Below are 18,532 nucleotides of genomic sequence, written 5' to 3' on the forward strand. Positions count from 1 at the left end.
GCCAGAAATATCCGCCATCACTTCTGCTTCACCTGCCACGGCGCTGGCGACGAGCTGAGCCGTCTGCCTTTGTCAGGATCAAAGCAGGAGTGATGCCAGCCTCCATCGCAGCCCCCTGCAGGGCTCTTCGGAGGAGAAAACGCGTCCGCGTATCCGTGTCAGTCTCTGTGCACGGGGAGCTCCGCAGAGCGGGGCGCGGGGCGACGAGCAGCGCAGGGACGGGAGCCGGCATCGAGGCTTCCGCACGCCCCGGCCTCACTGTTGAGCTCCTCCGTGCGATGACAGTTCCATGGCCGCCGCAGTTTTGCACGCAGTGCGTGTGCAGCACCGAGCGAGGCACGGGGACAGCCAAGAAAGAGCAGGACGGAGCCCAGGGCAAGGACCGCTCCGGGGACGAGGAACCAGCCTTTCCCAAAGCCGGCCACCACGCCGGTGGCCGCCGCTTCGCCCCACCCTACGTCCGCAGCCCCAGCAGCGCCATCGCCACTGACGTTATCGGCGCACTCCCCGCCAAGCGCACGCCTGCCCCGCCCCGCCCCCAGCGTGACGTCACGCAAGGCGGCCATTTTCAAATTGCCGCGCAGCCGGCGGTGGGGATGGCGGTGCTGCGGCCCTTCGATAAGCTGCCGGAGCTCAACAGCGCTACCATACTGGTAAGTCTGCGATGCCCCGGGAGTCCCCAGTCCTCTAGCTCTTTGAGGTCCGGTTGGGATCCGCTCGGCCCGGCCCAGCTGGCCCAGCGCTCAGCCCCCGGCGGGCATATCCTCGGCCGCAACGGCGGCGGTGGCCTCGCCCCTCCTCCCCTCCGTTGAGCCGTTGTATGCAGATATGATCCCGGGATAGGCCGCCGGGCTGCCGTATGCAAATGAGGGGGTCCATCCCTTTGCCGGAATGGGCTGCCGTATGCAAATGAGTTAACCCCGTGTGACCGCTGCCTGTCGCCCCGCAGCTGGTGGGCGCGGAGGGCGGCCCGCAGCAGCAGCTCGCCGAGGCCATGCTGTGCGAGAAGAAGGACTTCAACATCAGCATGTGAGTGAGCGGGGGGAAGGGTGGCGCTGCTCCGCTTTTTGTGGTTCTGCCCCACTGATGTACGGCCAGCTTTCTGGGAAAGAGGTTTGGTTGTCACTGGAAGCGGGGGTGGAAGTAATTGGCACTTGCACATCCCATTTCCTACAGATGTTGCAGGGTTTTGTGTCCCCTCGCACTGACACCTCTTAGCACGTGTCTGGAGGCTCCTGACGTTTCTTGTTCCCTAGATCTCACCATCAGTGTGTGGTGATGTTTGTATTACAGCACGCCTTTTAGTCACGCCTGGCTCGTATCTTGTGCTGTTTTGGGATGCTTCTGTTCAGTGTTTTCTTCCTTGTTTATAGGAAACAAAACACCTTCGTTCAGAGACTGGCAGACAAAGCTACAAACTGTGCGTGGATAAAAGAAAACTGGGACAAATACTGCAGTCTCTAAGACTAATTGCTACAAGTGGCTCTCCCCAAGGAGGACAAAAGCAGTTTCTTTTTTGGCTTCTAGAGATGAAGCGTGTTGAGAAAGAGATGGAAATCTTGGGAGTTTTGTTCTTCCAGTCTATCTTTTTTATAATCTTCCAAAAAAATGTGGTGATGTTAGTATTCTTCCCCGATCCCTTCCAACTTTGTCCATTCTGTGATACTCTGTACACTACAGATGCCTTTGGAAGGGATGCAAGCCCTGTGTTTCCTCCCACAGCTGCATCACCAGTGGCACTATGGTGTAAGAGAACACCTGAACTATCCTTGTAACTTCTGAGGCAGTGAAAGGAAGAGTAGTGGTATCACGGGAGCACTGAGCTCTCCCCCAGTTGCACTTCCCCTATAAAGCTATACAAGTGATACGTATCTGATTTCTCACTTGAGAAAGCAGTATAGCAAAATATATTTGTGGAGCATCAGAGCTCGCTTAATTGGAAAGGTCTATTAAGAGTTAAATGCTATGACTGCCGTACACATCTATAAGGACAATTTTTTCTCTAGGAGCCTTTTTATGTTAAGCCTCCCATTATTAAACATCTGGGATTAGAAAGTATGTGGCTGCCAGCAGCTTAAGAGAGAGCTGAGAATCCAAAAAAATCTCCATATCTCCTTGGTGCCCAATTATTTCACAGTTAGCTGGCTTCCTGGTTATGTGCTATGTGGTGAGCTGCAGTGGCTGTGTGGTTATGATTAAGTGGATGCTGCCTTGCCAAACTTTTTGTTAAACTGGCAAATTTATTTTCTTTCAGCCACCTTGCATCATCCCTCCCCTTACCTCCAGAGAGGGATCACCTTCGGCCCAGGATAGATCTGATTGCATTTGTTATTGACATCAAGAGCAAATACAGGTAAAAGAAAGGCACAAATACAAGGGAGCAAACTGGTATTCTTGAATTCATGCATAAATCTACACTTTTACTATGTTGGAATCACTGGATTTTTAAACCCTAGACTTGCTGTGGTAGAGCATCTCTACCTAATAGTCAGCGAGCTGCTCTGCCCATTTTCCCATTTCACTGGCACTGCTGACCATGTGGCATCAGCTCTACATAAGTCTCCAGTCAGAAAGGAAAGGTCTGCAGGGGCTGATGTCTTTTCTCTCATCTTTGTAGAAGTCATATTTGTGTCCCCAGGCCATTAGCAAAGATTTGCTAGATCACGAAAGTCAGCATCTTTTTACTCAACTTTTGATGATCCTGGGCTCTCATTTACCAAAATGACAGGCCCAGCTGCATGCTTACAGCACAGATGGTGCTGCAGAAATGTGTGGGTTTGCTTTTCTGAAAGAGCCTAAGGAGTGCTGAAGTCTCATTGGATGTTAATGAGTTTGGACGCTTAGCGTTCGCAAACCTTTTAGGACACCATTCAAACTAAGCCTAACTGTTGAGTCTTGAGCTGAAAGGATATTTTATGGGTTATTAAACAGCTGTGGGTAGTCCAGAGGTTCCTGATGCCATGCTCTTAGCATAATTTTGCTGGCTCACAAATCAGCAGATGTTAACATCACGGGTTTTCCAACTGTGCTTCTGAAAGTTATTCCTTTTGTCCTCATGCTGTGCTGGTTTTACCTCCCTGTCCAACTGGATTGTCTGTGCTTTTCTGACAGCTTGAAGAATGTTCAAGCTTCACTAGCTTATGTGGATGTCAGATTCTTCCTGGGAAAAGTGTGCTTCCTTGTCACAGGGGGTACGTATGGCATCTGCCCCGTCCCTCCCCTCTGAGCAGAACAGCTCACTATTGCGTTCCTTAAAGCAAAGGAGTGGCTTAATTTGAAACTGAACAAAAGCAGCCAGTAGATTTATCAAAGCTTTGTTTGAATATATCTGAGCTCATTTGCTTGTTTTTTCTCCTTGGGTAACATGATTCTCTTCTCTCACTTGCCCTTTCCTTTTTGCTTTTTCCATTCAGATCTCCTTTCTCTCATTCCTGAATATGAATTGTGATGTTAATTTAAAATTATTTTTCTGTGCCATTCCAGAATGCTGTTGTATCTGTTCCAGCAGATCAGTCTTAATGATAGTCTCAATTAGCAGTGAGGAGCATATGATACTGTGATAATAAAATGAATTTAAGTGGATAAGCTACTAAACTATTAAGTACGGTTTTTAGTACGAGACTGTGATCCCTGTTGTGTGCTGTCTGGCCCCATTGTGTCTCATATAATTTTCTTTGTCTCTTTGTCTCGCTCTCTCTCTCTCCCTCCCCTGAGTGAAGAGGGTACTTTCCTGCATCACTTCTCTGTAGATCTGAGGAACTGAGAGGGCCAGCACATCTTGCGGGGTGTTGTAAAAGAGGTGCTGTGTCCCTAGAATTTAGGATTCAGAAGGCCTAATTTAGGGGTGAGAAAGAGCCTTTGTGTAGTCTTGTGCTATGGTTCTCCTGGTGGAGTGAGGCCCTTGGAGACATGAATGCTCTGTCAGGCCTTCTGATTAACGAGTGGATGATTCTGTCCTGCTGATAGAGTACTGTCTGATCCCTTATCCCAAATGTTAACATTGCAGTACTCAGTAATGTGGCAACACTATTCCTGCTGTCAGTATTATGGAAGGCTTCTGTGGTAATTCCACTGTGCATCTTGTACCATTCAGTTTGTTCTGCTTGCTGTTGCTTTACCTTCTATGATGCTGTCAAAATTAGCTGTGAGTCGTTTTGTACGTGCAGAATTTCTTGGTACTTTTCTTCACTGGATGTTGATAATGGGGCTTGTAATGCAGAAAACTTCTGTAGTTGGCAGGGTGAACAACTGCAGCGTAGAGATGAATGCCATCTGGAAACTGGGAGAAGACTACTGCAGTCCTGTGATATTCTGTGAGCTGGAGGTGAGGTGCCTATTTGGTGTTGGAAGGTATTTTGGGAATTCTGCTGCCCTCTGATCTTCAATAACATCGTTACATTAGCAATAAATGTACATACGTAAGATGTTGCCACATGTAAGTGGTGTCAGAGACCAGACTTTCTGCAGGAATAAATACAAGAGTCTGACTGTCCTTGAAATGAGTCTTACAGATTTCCTGCACCTTCTGGTGCTACTTCAAAGCCTCAGAAAACCAAGCCTAAGTTATGAAAAGCTTCTCTGATGTGCAAAGCCTTGGTACACTTGTTCCTTAAAGCGTTTTCTCTTTCTGGGAACCCTGGAAATGTTTGCTGTTTGTCCTTGCCCACACAGTGCTCCTGTTAGCCAGGCTTTGTAGCTTCACGTGCTGTTTTGCAGTATGAGTTGCCACTCTTTCCAGTTATCCACTTGGTCTGAAAAGCTGACAGGAGTTGGCATGCAGCAGTTGCACCCTTTTCCATTTAATAATCATTCCATCATCAGGGATTGCTTCCTTATCAGCAGATAATATTTGTGCCTTTGGCTGTCCTTCTGTTTGCTGCTGCCTCTCTCAGCAAATCAGTATCAGTGAGTTTGAGCACTTGAAACTTTCTTAGGGTTTTCAGCTGGCATAACTCTGCCCTTCCTCTAGCATTCGGGGAGTAAATGAATCTCATGGGTGTTTTCTGTAACTAGCAGCTCTGAATCATACTTAGAGCTGGTTCCAATTCTTTCTTTTATCACAGTTAATCACTGCTTTTTTTTTTTTTTTTTTTTTCCTATTAAGTAACTTCTCTGTTCTGCTTCCAGCTGGAAGGGATACGAGTTGCCACTGCTCAGCGACTTCTCCGGATGCTACAGATCTGTGCTGGTCGTGTACCAGGAGTTTCTGCCATGTACTTCAGCTTGCTGATGAGGAACTCTGCTGGTGATTAGCCTCTTGATGTGAGAATTTATCCAGATTCATCATTTTTCTTTACTTCAAGGCATTTGAGCTGCTGCACTTGGAATTGCATTGGGAAGCTTTCTTGCCGGATTTGTTACAACCACTCTTCCAGAGCTGTTTGTAGTTGTTAGTCTATTTAAAAAAAATAATAATTAAAAAAATGATTCCTATTGAGTGAATAAAGTATAGGTGAGGAGAGGATAGTTTGAATTAGGGTTCCCTACCTGTTGTTACATTTGAATGCCACTGTGTGATGGGTTTTGGATTTCAGCCACTTTGCTATTGGCCAGGAATGACATATTCTCTCAGTAAAACAGGCAACTAATCCCAGATGCGGCTTATCATGGTTGAGTGTCTTAATTTCTGTAGGCAGCAGGTGAGGCAGCAGGCTTCTGCTTCCTCTCAACAGCAATGTAGCACCTTGGATTAATGCAGAACCTCACTGCAGACTTTGTTTCCTCACCAAGAGAGTAACAAGGGAGAAAGGCAGTCCTTCAGCTTCAAGATATGCTGCAATTGGCAGTTAATGATCCAGCTGTGTGAGCATCTGCCCACTGAAGGGCTCAGCATTTCCATGCCTGGCACATAACTAGGGAGGAAGGGACTGAAGAAGATAATCTAGCACTTTAGCTTTCTTTTAAATCTTTAGAGAAAAAGGCTTTATCTCTTAAGCACAAAATAATTTGACTTGAACAGCTGTGAACTGTGCTGCTGCAAGTCAGCTCCTGCAAACCAAGGAGAGATTTATCTGAAGATGTCAAACTTTCTGCGAGTTAAGAAATGAGGATGGCTGTAATAGATGTGGCAGTATTTGGGATACAGTCCTTACAGACAGGCCGCAGTAGGAGAAATAGGCAGTTACTACTGAAAATCAGCCCCTATTCCCAAATTAAAACCACAGAATTGTTTTTTTTTTTTCTCTCTTATGCTCCCAGAGAATCAAATCTGAGAATAATGGAAGTTGCTGGCTTCCAGCAAGCCTCTGCAAACTGGGCAGTTTTGGTTCAGAGAGCTGCAGGACTGCATTCTTCCCTCCAGCATCTGTAGGGCTGAGGCTCTGCACTCTGCAGCTGACCAGAGATGAAAGCCAACAGGACTATAGCAGCATACTGAAACACACGGTGACTCTTGCAAGTTGGGCATATGATGTGTGCAATTATTTAACTAATAGCTTCCTATCAGCAGTAATTCATGCCTTATTCTTACTGCCAGTCAGTAGTGTGTTTTGGAGTTTTAAATTAATAAAATATATAATATTAATTGGTATGATTTCTTTGTTTAGGTCTGTAGGATGGGCTTTAAAACCTATGAATGCTTTTCCCAATTAGACCAGGCAGTGGAACTGGTCCTTGCTGGCATTTCTAACGTCCTGTGAGTTGTGACTTGGTAGGCTGCAGTCACTGCTTCGGCCACATGGTGGTGGCAAAACCTTTCAAAATATGATGCTTTTGTAAGCTGAATTGGACCACCTTACAGAATAGGTTGTTTCTTGAAATATTGGGCTGTTTCTTATCCAGAATTGCATGCCAGGTAGAAATAAGTTCTGACAGGATCTGTTAAGCTCTTCTGCAGTTTAACTTAATCCCTGATAGTCTGCTTTAATGTTCCTAGGTGCAGAGCTGTAGCTGCATGTGCTGTTTTGCTTAGCTTGTTTCTGACATCTGTCTATGAGCAGGAGAAAGCAGCATTGCAGGCTTAATCAACTGTGAGTGTTGGCAGTCCTTGCAAAGACAGCTCAGCAAGACGCAAAGCCTGTATCCTTGCTCAGAGGACACACAAATCCCAGCTCCAGTTGTATTGTTGCTGGCAGGGGAGAGATAGGATGTTTGTCAGCTGGAACAAAGGAGCTAAACCGCTCAGCTGTGTTATGGTGTCCAAAAGGGCTGGACTATGGCTAAAACCCAGAGGAGAAAGATGTGCGAAGTCTCATGGCCATGTAAGAAGGATGGGGAGCTTAATGGGCTTGCCCTACTTTCAGCTTTGCGATCCTGCCAATGCCTGCGAGGACTTTATCACCAGAGACTGAAACACCAGTTTCTCTGTTGGTTATGGTGGCTGAGCTTCACTCTGACTTTGGGTTCCTCTGAATAAATGAGACTGTGTTTCAGAATAGACTGGTTTCAATTTGTTCTCAGTGTACAGGTGCAGTAAGGGGAGGGGAGGAGAGGAAGGCCTGTGGCACCAAATGAGAAAAGAGTGATTCTTGTGTGTTCTTTGCAACTGCTGTAAGGTCAGGAGGCTTTCATCTCCTTGGCTGCTCTCCGGCTCCCCCAGAAAACTCCCGAGCTTGGGTAAAATCTGATTTTTAACTGATGAAAATGAAAATTTCTTTGGTTCACCCCTGTAGCAACCCCCATGTATTGCTGTCCAACACCTTCAAGCATAGTGGATCGGATAGGGCATTTCCTTCTACCACTTCCTAAGCAGAGAGGTACTGTTGGTACTGCCCACAGGTGGCTGAGTCCTAGCTGCTACAAAATAAAATCTAGTTCCTTAAGAGCAACGTCTCACTTCACCTAGGGGCAAATATTTTTCTTACTCTTAGGAAAAAGTCTTTAATAGAGCTGGCAGGGGAAGTGGAGCGTATCTAAGAATATGACACTGTGTCTCAGGTCCATCATGTTTTACAACTGAAAGTCGTTGGGACACATCTAAAGCTACAGCTACAACTGTGTAAATACCTCTAGGAACTGTCAGCTATTAGTTCAGGCAGGGCATAACAATGCTGAGCAGACAAGGCAGCTGAGGATACCCCCCCCATCTAGATGGAATAGCCAATGCTAATATCTGATAATGGCCTTGTGAAAGTAGTACTTGGATTCAGAACAGAGATTTGGAGTGCCTGGAATTGAGCTAAGGCTACTCACTTAGGTTCTGTTGTCATCTTCAAACATCACAAAAGAGTTTGTCAGCCTAGCTGAAACCTAAACTAATAGAAATATTCTGGATTTTTTTTTTTTTATCTTTCTGTGCCTCAATTCCCTATTTCTTTGGAGGTCTACGATGAAAAATCTCCCTCTCTCTAGCAAGAGTACCTATGAGCTTTGCTGCTTTGGCTACTTTACTTTGTGGATGTATTTTTGTCAGTTGTGTGCCAGCGAAATTAGTGTAAAAGCAGTTTGGTTAGCATAGAAGAGCTTACACCAGTTGCACTAAAGTGAGCTTTGGTCATGCAGCGCTGAGTGAGGCTGTAATGAGGACTTGTCTGCTGCTGCAGTGTGACCCATGGGAGGAAGATTTTGTGTCCTCACCCGGCTGGCTGAGCTGCACATAGAGGTAAGAGATTTTAGCACAAATGGGCACAGTTAGCATTAGCTGCTTGGATTATAGCTCTCTGTAGGCCCAGGTTTTCCAAGAGAAGCTTTTTTTTCTGCTGGGTTTGCAACCGCATTAGTTAAATCAGACCAATTTTTAGGCATAATAAGACACATGGTATGTTCAGTCTGTGCTACCAGGGGAAAGAAGCTGTGTACTGTTATGGGCCTGGAGTAAATGATCTCTATCCTGTAACAGCAGAGATAAACCCAGCACATGCAATTTGCCTGCCCTCCGAATCTTGAAACTGATGGTAGAGATTTAGATTCAAGGCCAGCTCTTGTATTAGCTTTGGAGATCTTTGGTTAAACCCAAATGTTTCTACTTCATGAGATCTGCAGTTGGCAGAGGCTTGGCTGGGATAGGGGGGCAGGGAAAGACTGCTGTGCTGCCCTGAGTTGCAGAGGTATCTGGTCTGCTGCATGCCTTGGAAAGAGCATGAAAGCAGAGGAGGTGTTTCCTTTTGTGGGGTTTCTGACCTTCCTTGACTATAGAAGCTCTGTAGGGCTCTGATCAGGTCAGACCCAAGCTGCTCTTCCTTCTGCTGGCCCAAGTCACCTGGCAGCTCCCCCTGCTCACCGAGCCTTCTCTGCCTCCCACCCTACACTGATGTGCCATGTCGCTGCTGGCTGTTGATCAGCTGCCACTTTCTGCTCACTGACCAGCTGTCCTTCACTGGTGGGGAAAAAGGATTTATATGCAAGAGAGAGCAAGAGCTGGCACAGCCCAGAGCTGGAGCCAGAATCCCTGGGTTCCCTTGGTCTCTGTAACTGATCTCTTGCATGACTCTGGGCACGTGTGTTAAAATTCGCTGTGCCTTGCTGGCACTGCACATGAAACAGGAGCTGCCTCCTCTGCGGTGGGAGTGAGTTGACATTGGCATGGCATTTTGGTGTCCTTGGGGCTGTAAATCTGGGCTGGCGTTGTCCTGATGAGCAGAGCTTGATGTTTGCCATCATTCTGATGTAAAGGAGTGCTGCTCGGTGTCCATTCCTATGGCAAGGGGGCTAAAACCAAGCTCCTGCCTTTCTCATGGAGTATTGAGTTCACCCTTCTCCTGGGGCAATGCAATGTGGTTGAGTTCTGTTGTGAACCAGCCCAAACCCACCTTCTGAAGCACTGAAATTCCCTGTGCTGCGGAGTTGTCCTTGAGCTGGCTGGTGGGAGAAATCAAAGTCTCTGGCTCTCTCTCCCTCACCGTTAAATATTAATACGGCACGGAGATGCGAGGCAGGATGGATCCCCTCGGGCTGGCTTGGATGTGACAAGCTGGAGCACAGGAGCAGTGGCATGCGGGAGGCTTGGGGGGTGACATGCCTCGCTCAGAGCCCCCTCAAACAAGCAGCTCCTGGCCCACGGGCTCCAGGAGGGGCTGCCACGTGCTGTGGTGCTGAGGTCCCCTTTGGGCTAACGGTGTCACGAGGGGCTGTATGGCACGTCTGACTTTGCAGGCAGCTACGGAAGCCGTGGCCATCCTCCTCGCTGTGTCCTTGGCAAGAGGAAGTCAGCGGTGTGTGAAAGAGCCTGTGCTTTACATACACGTCCCCGCTGGGCCAGGTGCAGCTGCGGGCTGGGTGCAAGAGCCCCAGGGGCTCTGCACGTCACAGGAAGGAGCGCTGAGGTGGGTTGAAGATGAAAACAAAGACAGAAGCCACCTCCCCCTGGAAAGCTGGTCCCCGTGCGTGGGCTGCTGTATCCTCTGTCCCCCTGCATCCTGTGCTGCAGTGAGCTGTGCCCCGAGCAGCTGAGGTGTTCTCAAGGGCGGGTGTTCTGTGTGCAGGAACCATGCAGGGACATTGCTGTGAGCACAGGCAATACCTAAAACAGCCCAGATAAACGTGCCGCGTTGGCTTCCATGCTCATGGTGTGACCCACAAGCGCTTATGGAGGCTGAGGGGCCCGTGAGATGCCGTTGTTATTGGCAATGGTCAGCTCAGAGCTCTTCTCGCCTCCGTGCTGGCTGCTTGCCTCCATTTGACAGCAGTGTTGGCATCACCCCAGCATGAACACACATGGCTTTTTTTCCCCTACTCTGCTCCCTCTTTAGCTCAGCAGAGCTGACAGATGTGGAGCCTGAGCTGTGTTCAGCTGGGTGATGTCTGTAGCTACCTGTGGCTCTCTGTACAGCCATGGGCCAGCACTGCTTGATTAAACCTCATCCCCCCTGTGACTCGGGGGCCCTGTGCTGATCAAAGGTGGTGGAGCTGGGGAAACCCTGAGGCGCTGAGGTAAAGGGCAGGGGAGGGAGTCTTGGGCACTGTGGACGCAGAGATGCTGCAGCTTTGCCTGTCCCTCCTCGCTCCCAGGCTTCAGAAGCCTCAGCAAACTGTATGCACAGCCATGCAGGCAGAGAATCCTAAAATCACAGAATCATTTGAGTTAGAAGGGACCTTTAAAGGCCATCCGGTCTAACTCCCCTGCAGTGAATAGGGACACCTACTACTCAATCAGGATGCTCAGAGCCCCTCCAGCCTGACTTTTTTTCTCCAGGGGCGGGGATCCACTGCTTTTCTGGGCATCCTGCCCCAGTGCCTCACCACTCTGATTATAACAACCTTTTTTCCTTACATTCAGTCTAAATCTCCCGTCTTTTAGCTTGAAACCATCTCCTCTTGCCCTATCCTGACAGATCATGTTAAATAGTCTGTCCCCTTCTTTCTCATACCCCCCCCACCCCTCCTTTAGATACCAAAAGGAGCGACGCATAGCAAAGCCTGGTGCCTGGCCTCACAGCACCCCAGCATCCATCCTGCTGCTGCGTGCGAGCTGCTCCTGGGGAAACGCCGAGGAGCTGCTTGTGTGCAGATGTTGCATAATGCTGACCTACTTTGTATACAAGTTGGTGGGCTGGGTGGCGTTTGCCCCAGTCCTGGTAACTCCCTCTGGGATGGGGGCTATGGCATTATGTCCCCTGCTCCGTGCCGTGGGTGTAAGCAGATGGGTGACATCCCCCAGCCCACACACCTATGATGCATGTGGGCTCTCACATACACCAGGCTGCTGCCAGCATGCTGAGCTCTGGTGTGGCTTTGCTCAGCCACTGCACGGGACTAATAGGTAGTGATGGTGTCCTATAAATTATATAGGTGGTACGTTCACCATCTGCTCTGCATTGAAAGACAATTGTGATTGAGACCTTCTCCCTCCCCAGAGCTCGACTTGATTGTGGCCTGGGTGTGTGGATCTCCTGTAAGCGGTTCTGATTTAATCAGATAAGGAGGAAAGTTTGTAACCAGGTTGTGATGTTCCTGCACCCGATGTAAGGGCTGAAGCACCATCCAGCAACGTATCGCCGAGAGGATGTGAGTAAAAAGTGAATCTGATTTCATGCTAATGAGGCTCTAAATTGAGTGAATATTGATTGCGGTGGTCATATCAAAAAATCGAAATAGCAGTGCAAAGAGCAAAGGAAACCCCAGAGTGATTCATATGAGAAGGGGAAATAAAGAGAGGCACTGGGGAAGAAGGAGTGTGAGGGGGGCTAAATTGGTCTGCCTACCCAAAAGCAGAGGGGATTTGAATCAGATTATCCTCATTAGATGTCTCTTTAAAGCATCATCAAGCAAAATGAATGGTCCGAGGGAAAGCTCGCAGGCATGGTGTCTGTGATTATCACCAGGGATTTGCAGTCCTAGTTAGCTAGCTCAGAGACAAGATGGTTAAGGGACTTAAAAACTGTACTGCCCTCATCCTCCGCATTTTTCAGTGGGGTGGTGGGGAACGCTGCATGGATGCACAGCTCCTCAGTGCTGCAACTTGTGGCTGTCCATCCGTTTGTGTTCTACGGGTACTTGGAGGGAATGCTGCCAGCAGAGCCTGGGGCCAGCTGCACGGTGGTGCCAAGCTCACTGCTGCAAGGCCTTTCAGGCTCAGCAGCCACTCACTCCTCCACCTCATCCCAGCTTGGGGCCACACTCATGCCCAGCCATGTGCAGCTCGCTCCTCTTGCTGCAGCCTACATCAGTGCTGCAGGGCTGCAACCAGCTTGAGGTTGGCATCCGACCATTCCTGCAACCAGCATTGGCTCGAGCAGCCCAGGATGCAACCAAAAGCCAAAAATCAAAATACTGGTAAGGGGTGGGAGGTCATCCTCTCACCCACCCCATGTGCAGGTGGCTGTGGCCAATGGGACAAATGTGAGCTGCACGTGTTAGAGGTTTGTCCTGAGGTCAGTGGGTCCGCCAGATAAACACCTCTGTAACCAACATGTTGTTGGGTTTCCGGTGCACGCGAGCACAAGGTGTACTTTTGGTGGATATTTTCTGACACAGCCAGCCCCGAGAGCGTGTGTGAGTCACTGCACCCGCCGTGGGGCTGCAGGAACCGCTCACGCAGGGATGGGGATGAGGGCCGGCCCTGCTTCTGGGCTGGGGCACACAGTGTGGAAATACAGCCCTCTCCAGCTCCAGGATTGAGCCGTAACTTTTAAATAGCTCTTTTGATATTTTTGCTGGTTTATTTGTTTTATAAAACCACTTGGTTAGCTAGGCTTCCCAGCTCCCGGGGCACTCATTTCTCCGCAAAGATAAGAAAAGCACATTTCCTTATCCAGTGAGTCATTTTTTCTGCTCTTTAATTATGCATTTATGCTATTATCAAGCACCCCTGGATGCGAGCAGCCCATCACCACTAACCAGCCACCAGGTCCTCACTGTCCCCGCTCCTGAAGCTGCCACGAGGGCCAGAGAGGCAGAGGCTGGAGCCCTGGGTGCGCAGCTCACACGTGAGTGCTGCCGGGGAAGTCAGCGGTGATTTTCTCCATGAGTAAACCCTGCAATGTGCAAGTTGAAACATCATTTTCCTAGCCTGGGCATGAGCAGACGTGCATGGAAGGGAATGGGAACGAACAGTGGGTGACGGGAGAGGGATGGAAGATGAGAGATAGGGAGATTTAGATTGGGCATATAATGAAAATGTTTTTTACTGTATAAGGAGAGTGAGACACTGGCACAGGTTGCCCAGAGAGGTGGTGATCCCCATCCCTGGAGACATCCTAGGTCAGGTTGCAGGGGCTCTGAGCACCCTGATTGAGCTGTAGGGACACCTACATTGCAAGGGAATTGGATCAGATGGCCTTTAAGAGTCCCTTCCAACTCAAACGATTCCGTAAAGAAACAGCTGGCAGCAGACACAAAGGTGTTGCTCAGTGGAGAAGCAGCACCTATGGGTACCTGAGGCAATGCAGAGGGCACTGAGCTCACCACTGGGCCCTGAAACAAGAGAGAAGGGCAGGGTGTGCTCGGGGAGTTTGCTTTTGACTCAGGCATAAGTGGAAGAACTGAGTCACTGGGCCAGGGCTGCGCTGCTCTGGGGGAGGACGGTGCCATGCGGGCACCGACCATGGACAACAAGAGGCCGCTGGGCTCCGAAGTGGAAGGGGAAGTGAAATTATCTTGGGTGTGGAGCTAGTGGGCAGCAATCAGTTTTGGCCACAACTTTCACTCTCCCGGCCGACGTGCCCAGGGAGGAAGAGGCTGTGCTGGGAGGAGCCCGTGGGGCTGCAGGTCTCCTTCAGCAGGGTGAGCCAGCATCGTGTCGGGTCCTTCCCTTCCTGTGGGATGAAGGAGGAAGGGGCATAATGCTTGTTCAGTTTAGACACTGAGGGAAAAATCTTCACTGAGAGGGCAGTGAGACAGTGGTACAGGCTGCCCAGTGAGCTGTGGATGCCCCATCCCTGGAGATTAAAGGATAGGCTGGATATGGCCTTGGGCAGCCTGAGCTGGTGGGAGGCAGCCCTGCCCATGGCACGGGGTGGGCACTAGGTGGGCTTTCAGGTCTCTTCTGACCTAAAATATTCTGTGATGGAGAAGGGCTGCCTGCAAAGCAGAAATCCACCCCTTACGTACTTCAGGTCTCAACCACCAGGATTTGACATATGGGTGTCAGTGGCAGGGAGTCTCTTGCTCATGATGAGGGACACATGAGGCCCTTCATGGTGTATTTTGTCCTCTCTGAGGATCTTGGGACCAGACTTGTTCCCAGTTACTGTGAGCAGAGAGAGCTCTAAACCCCTGAAGAATTGGCACCAAGGGGCTTTGACACTCCTTGCCAAGGGCCTAAGCTGGTGATACGAAGGGTGTAACAGGCAGGTTCAGCCTTTTTGTGTTGGTCTTGGAGTGAGGCAGAGCACTTGGCCCAGGGATTTCTGTCCCACAGCTCATGTGGACACATGGCCCACCAGGGGGCTTCTGCAAGGGGCCGCCAGCAAGTCCCTGATGCTGTAGACTGGGGTAGATCTTTGACGCTCAGGGGCTGGGGGTGACATCAGATGGGGAGGTGACACCAGTGGGCCAGGGCAGGACAGATTTTAGCATCACATTTTGGAACAGAGGGGCTGTCAGTGGGTGCGTTGTTGGCCTCCTCCTCCTGGGCGAAGATCCGCCCCAGGGGAAGTGAAGCACCGGGAGCCCCAGGGGAGCTGAGGCAGCTCGACAGACTGCATCTCCCTCTGCCACCCGCCCTGGGGCTCTGCGATTTCACACTCGGGCAGCTGCTCTACGCCAAGCCATGCAGGAGCACTCGGCCATGGCCTCCCCAGGAAAAGCAGACGGCGGTGTCTCCTGCCTCTCCTCCCATTGCTTTGACCAGCTAACCAAATCCTGCGTGATATGCTCCGAGCTGTTCAGGGACAACTCAAGTAAGCGTGGCCAGGGTTGGGTGGTGAAGGGGGTGGGAGGATGCTGTGGGGTGGGCTTGGAGGAGACCTTCTGTGGGTCGCGGTGGAAGTGGCAGTGGAGATGGGATAGAGCTCCATGACTGCAGCCGCAGTGCTGGAATACCTTGGTAATGCCATTTTGCCCCTTCTGACCCTGCTGGCATTTCACCACAGCAGAGCCCGCCCCTGGAGTGCCCAGCTCAGGCACACTGCCCACCGTCCCCTCCATGCACCTGCTCAGCAGGCTTCTGATCTTTGGGGTCCCTGCACTGGTGGGACTTCTCCTGGCCCTGGCTGCCCTCTGGGGCTTCCTTGCCTGCAAGCTGGGGAAACGGAGGAGGAAGAGGAGGAAGACGGAGCAGGAGGTTGAAGACGGAGCAGGAGGTAGGAGACTTTGTGCTCACTCTATTGGCTCCTTGGGGTCGCTCATATTTCCTACATCTTCCTTGGGTGCCCCAGAGGCCACCCCTCTCCCCAGGGCAACATGAAAAGAACTCAATACGCAGTGGGAGCCATGTGAATTGGGGTACCGTGCTGAGAACCCCATAAGGTGTTCCCAGCATCCTCTGACACTTGCATGCCACTGCCACTCCAAGGAGTTGACAGTGTCAGAGCCAGCCCTTATCAGCAGAACACAATGCACCAAGCATCTGATGGGGTCACCCCTGAAGACACCGTTGTTGGGGTAAGGGATAGAGCTGTGCCTCTCCCCACAGGGCACTTCCAGGAGGTGAAGTCACAGTGCCCCACCAGGGATCCCCGTGAACAGTACTGAAAACAAAAGAGTGAGAAATCCCACAACAGCAAGCGTGGGGAGGCACGTGGCCATTGCTACTTGTAAACAAGTCTATTTTTAAATGGGAAGCAATCATGCCCGGTTCTTACTGTTAGCACGGGCTCGCAGGAGGCTCGAGGCACAAGTGCACGGCGCACTTCCCCAATTACATTTTTGGGGGAAAAAAATGTGCTACAAAGCAGTGTGGTGGGGAGATCCCTGTTCCAGCCCCTGACCCCACTTCTCACCCTCTCTCAGAAAGCCTGGGTGATGCTGGCCCCCTACCCAGCTCCGGCTGCTTGGATGTCAGTACTCCAGAGGGGAACGCCAACCCAGCACAAGGCCCCTGCCCACACCGCAATGGAGGTCTGAGGATGCCCAGGAGGGATGGAGCGAAACGGCGGCCTTGCTGCCAGGGTGATGCTAAGGGTGATGTGGTGCTGCTGGCCACTACTTGGCCCCACCATAAGGAGCACGGCCACGGCTTCCCGCTGCCGGCCACCGAACTGGGAGCCACTGCCTTGGTCACCACCAAAACCACCCAGGAATGCATGGGCGAGGAGAGACTGTGACAGCCAGAGCCCTTCCCTAGGGGACAAATCTTGCACGGACATAAGCTGCACCAGAACTGGGTTTCGCATTTTATGTTTCCCCATTTGTATGGAGTCCCAGCCATGCCTGCCGTCACTAGAGGAAGCCCAAGGATTTATGCTGTGTTACCAAAAGCTGCTGAGCTATGAAACTGGGGAGTCCAGATGGGTCTGCTGTGGAATGGGACACTTCTAGGGACACGGGGCTGGAAGATCAGCAAGCGGGGAAGCAGGGAGTTCCTTTAGGACCGAACCCCATCAACATTAGCTCAATGATTGCTACTGACCAATGGCTTAGGGCCTTACGGAGAAAAGCTCATCCAGCATCTTCTCTATGCACAGTTTTGCTTCTCCTGTCCCCTTCATGCTGTGACATCTATATCCCTGCTCCCTTTAGGCATTGTTATTTGGTGGCAGGCACCCATGGGCAGTCGGGGGAACTCCCTCTGCATCTTGAATGCCCAGGGAATGGGAAACAATTCATCTTTTCGATCAGGGAGCAAGGGAAAAAATCGTGGAAATCTGTCTTTGCTCTGAGCAATGGTAACTGAAGTCAGCGAGAACCAGAGGCAGGCAATGGAGACTGCTGGTTGGGAGGAGCACTGGCTGCAGGAGCTTGTCATGATGGCCCCAGACAACCATCACTTCAGCTCACAGTGGCTGCAAAAATACTGCATGTCACTTGTGGTGACAGGACTCACAGTGATGGATGTAGCCATGCTGCACACAACCAGGCAGGGAGTGATGCGAGCGTGGGAGGGATGACTTAATTTATGTGTGTGTCTTCGGGGGGTTGCTATGCGTGAGAATTGACCAGCAGCGCCAGTCCAAGGCAGCTCAATGGCCACGCTCGCACATAAGCCAATGGCTCACCTGTGCAAGAAGCTTTGGGAATGAAGCCAATAGTGCACATTGTGCTCTCTCCTGAGATCCCAGCTTTGCTCCTCATCCACCATTTATTCTGGCTTCCTATGTCACCACCACCAATGACAGTGCCACACCCAGCAAGAGCATTCTCCTCCCTGTCACAGCCTTCAGAAGATGGAGGATGCTGCCGTGCTCACCCAATGGCCGTGGAGGTCCAAGGATTGAGCAGTGACATTGTATCTGGTGGCATTGCCTCTGCAGGACCATGCGGTCTTGTTAGAGGGTGATGCCTCCCTCCTCTCCTTGCCATAGATGCCGTGTTGGCTTTGCTGCCTTCATCCCAATGGGAAACCACTTGGGTACACGAGCCTACGTTCTTCACCACACCTCCTCTTTCAGACCTAAACCCGCTTCCTGGGATGAGCCTTGCTCCAGGTAATGCCTAACATATCTCAAGACGTGATGTGTTCCTATTGCTGGGGCTGTAGTCTCTGCACATCTTATTAGGTGGAAGTCCATCAAGTCCAGCCCTGGACACACTCTGAACAACTCTAGGGAAGATGACTCCATCATCTCCCTGGTTGTAATAGAAGGACCACTGGGAGGCAGGACAGCCTACTTCATGGACAACAGGGCTAGGAGGCAAAGGGAGCAGTGCTGCTGCATCTCCCCTTCCATTCCCTATAGCTGTGACATATGGGTGTGGTTCAGACTCCACACCAGAAAATAAACTCCTATAATCTTGTTGAAAAAAAACCACCTCTTTCTGCTCAGGTGAGGCTTCTGGCTCTTATTTCTTCAGGTGCTTCTCCTTTGCAGGATGCCAGGGTGGGGTATTGGAATGGGCAGCCCAGGGGGGAGGTGGGATCACCACCACCATCGCTGAGGGTGTTCCAGAACCGTGTGGCTGTGGCACTGAGAGACGTGGTTAGTGGGCATGGAGGAGATGGGCTGATGATAACACTGGGTGATCTTAGAGGCCTTTTCCAGTCTTGATTCTTTGATTCTATGGCCACCAGTGGGGCATAAAGTGGGGAAACCCCAGGCAGGTTGTGAGGGGACTTGTC

At 50.6% G+C, this 18,532-nt stretch overlaps 2 protein-coding genes across 5 annotated transcripts; both read left to right on the plus strand.

Annotated features, from left to right (window-relative positions):
- The first annotated feature begins 585 nt into the window (after positions 1 to 585).
- Positions 586 to 7,327, plus strand: CENPM (centromere protein M). Of its 2 annotated transcripts, XM_042815798.1 has the most exons (7): positions 586 to 653; positions 950 to 1,029; positions 2,255 to 2,353; positions 3,112 to 3,191; positions 4,233 to 4,324; positions 5,128 to 5,262; positions 6,199 to 7,325. In XM_042815798.1, the coding sequence occupies exons 1-6, from the start codon at positions 597 to 599 to the stop codon at positions 5,251 to 5,253; spliced, it is 534 nt and encodes a 177-aa protein (XP_042671732.1). In that variant the 5' UTR covers positions 586 to 596; the 3' UTR covers positions 5,254 to 5,262; positions 6,199 to 7,325. The 2 variants fall into 2 exon arrangements, with proteins under 2 accessions (XP_042671732.1, XP_042671731.1); XM_042815797.1 differs by having other exon boundaries at positions 5,128 to 7,327.
- A 7,686-nt stretch (positions 7,328 to 15,013) lies between these two features.
- On the plus strand, positions 15,014 to 18,191 carry LOC122158908 (tumor necrosis factor receptor superfamily member 13C-like). Of its 3 annotated transcripts, XR_006168342.1 has the most exons (4): positions 15,014 to 15,215; positions 15,408 to 15,617; positions 16,267 to 17,900; positions 17,973 to 18,191. XR_006168342.1 is itself a non-coding variant. In XM_042815965.1 (3 exons), the coding sequence occupies exons 1-3, from the start codon at positions 15,086 to 15,088 to the stop codon at positions 16,578 to 16,580; spliced, it is 654 nt and encodes a 217-aa protein (XP_042671899.1). In that variant the 5' UTR covers positions 15,014 to 15,085; the 3' UTR covers positions 16,581 to 18,191. The 3 variants fall into 3 exon arrangements, 2 of the variants coding, with proteins under 2 accessions (XP_042671899.1, XP_042671900.1); XM_042815965.1 differs by having other exon boundaries at positions 16,267 to 18,191; XM_042815966.1 differs by having other exon boundaries at positions 15,411 to 15,617; positions 16,267 to 18,191.
- The last annotated feature ends 341 nt before the right edge of the window (positions 18,192 to 18,532 follow it).

The sequence above is a fragment of the Centrocercus urophasianus genome, unplaced genomic scaffold, assembly GCF_019232065.1.
Source record: "Centrocercus urophasianus isolate 14NV4802_14NV808 unplaced genomic scaffold, USGS_Curo_1.0 seq_15, whole genome shotgun sequence".
NCBI lineage: Eukaryota > Metazoa > Chordata > Aves > Galliformes > Phasianidae > Centrocercus > Centrocercus urophasianus.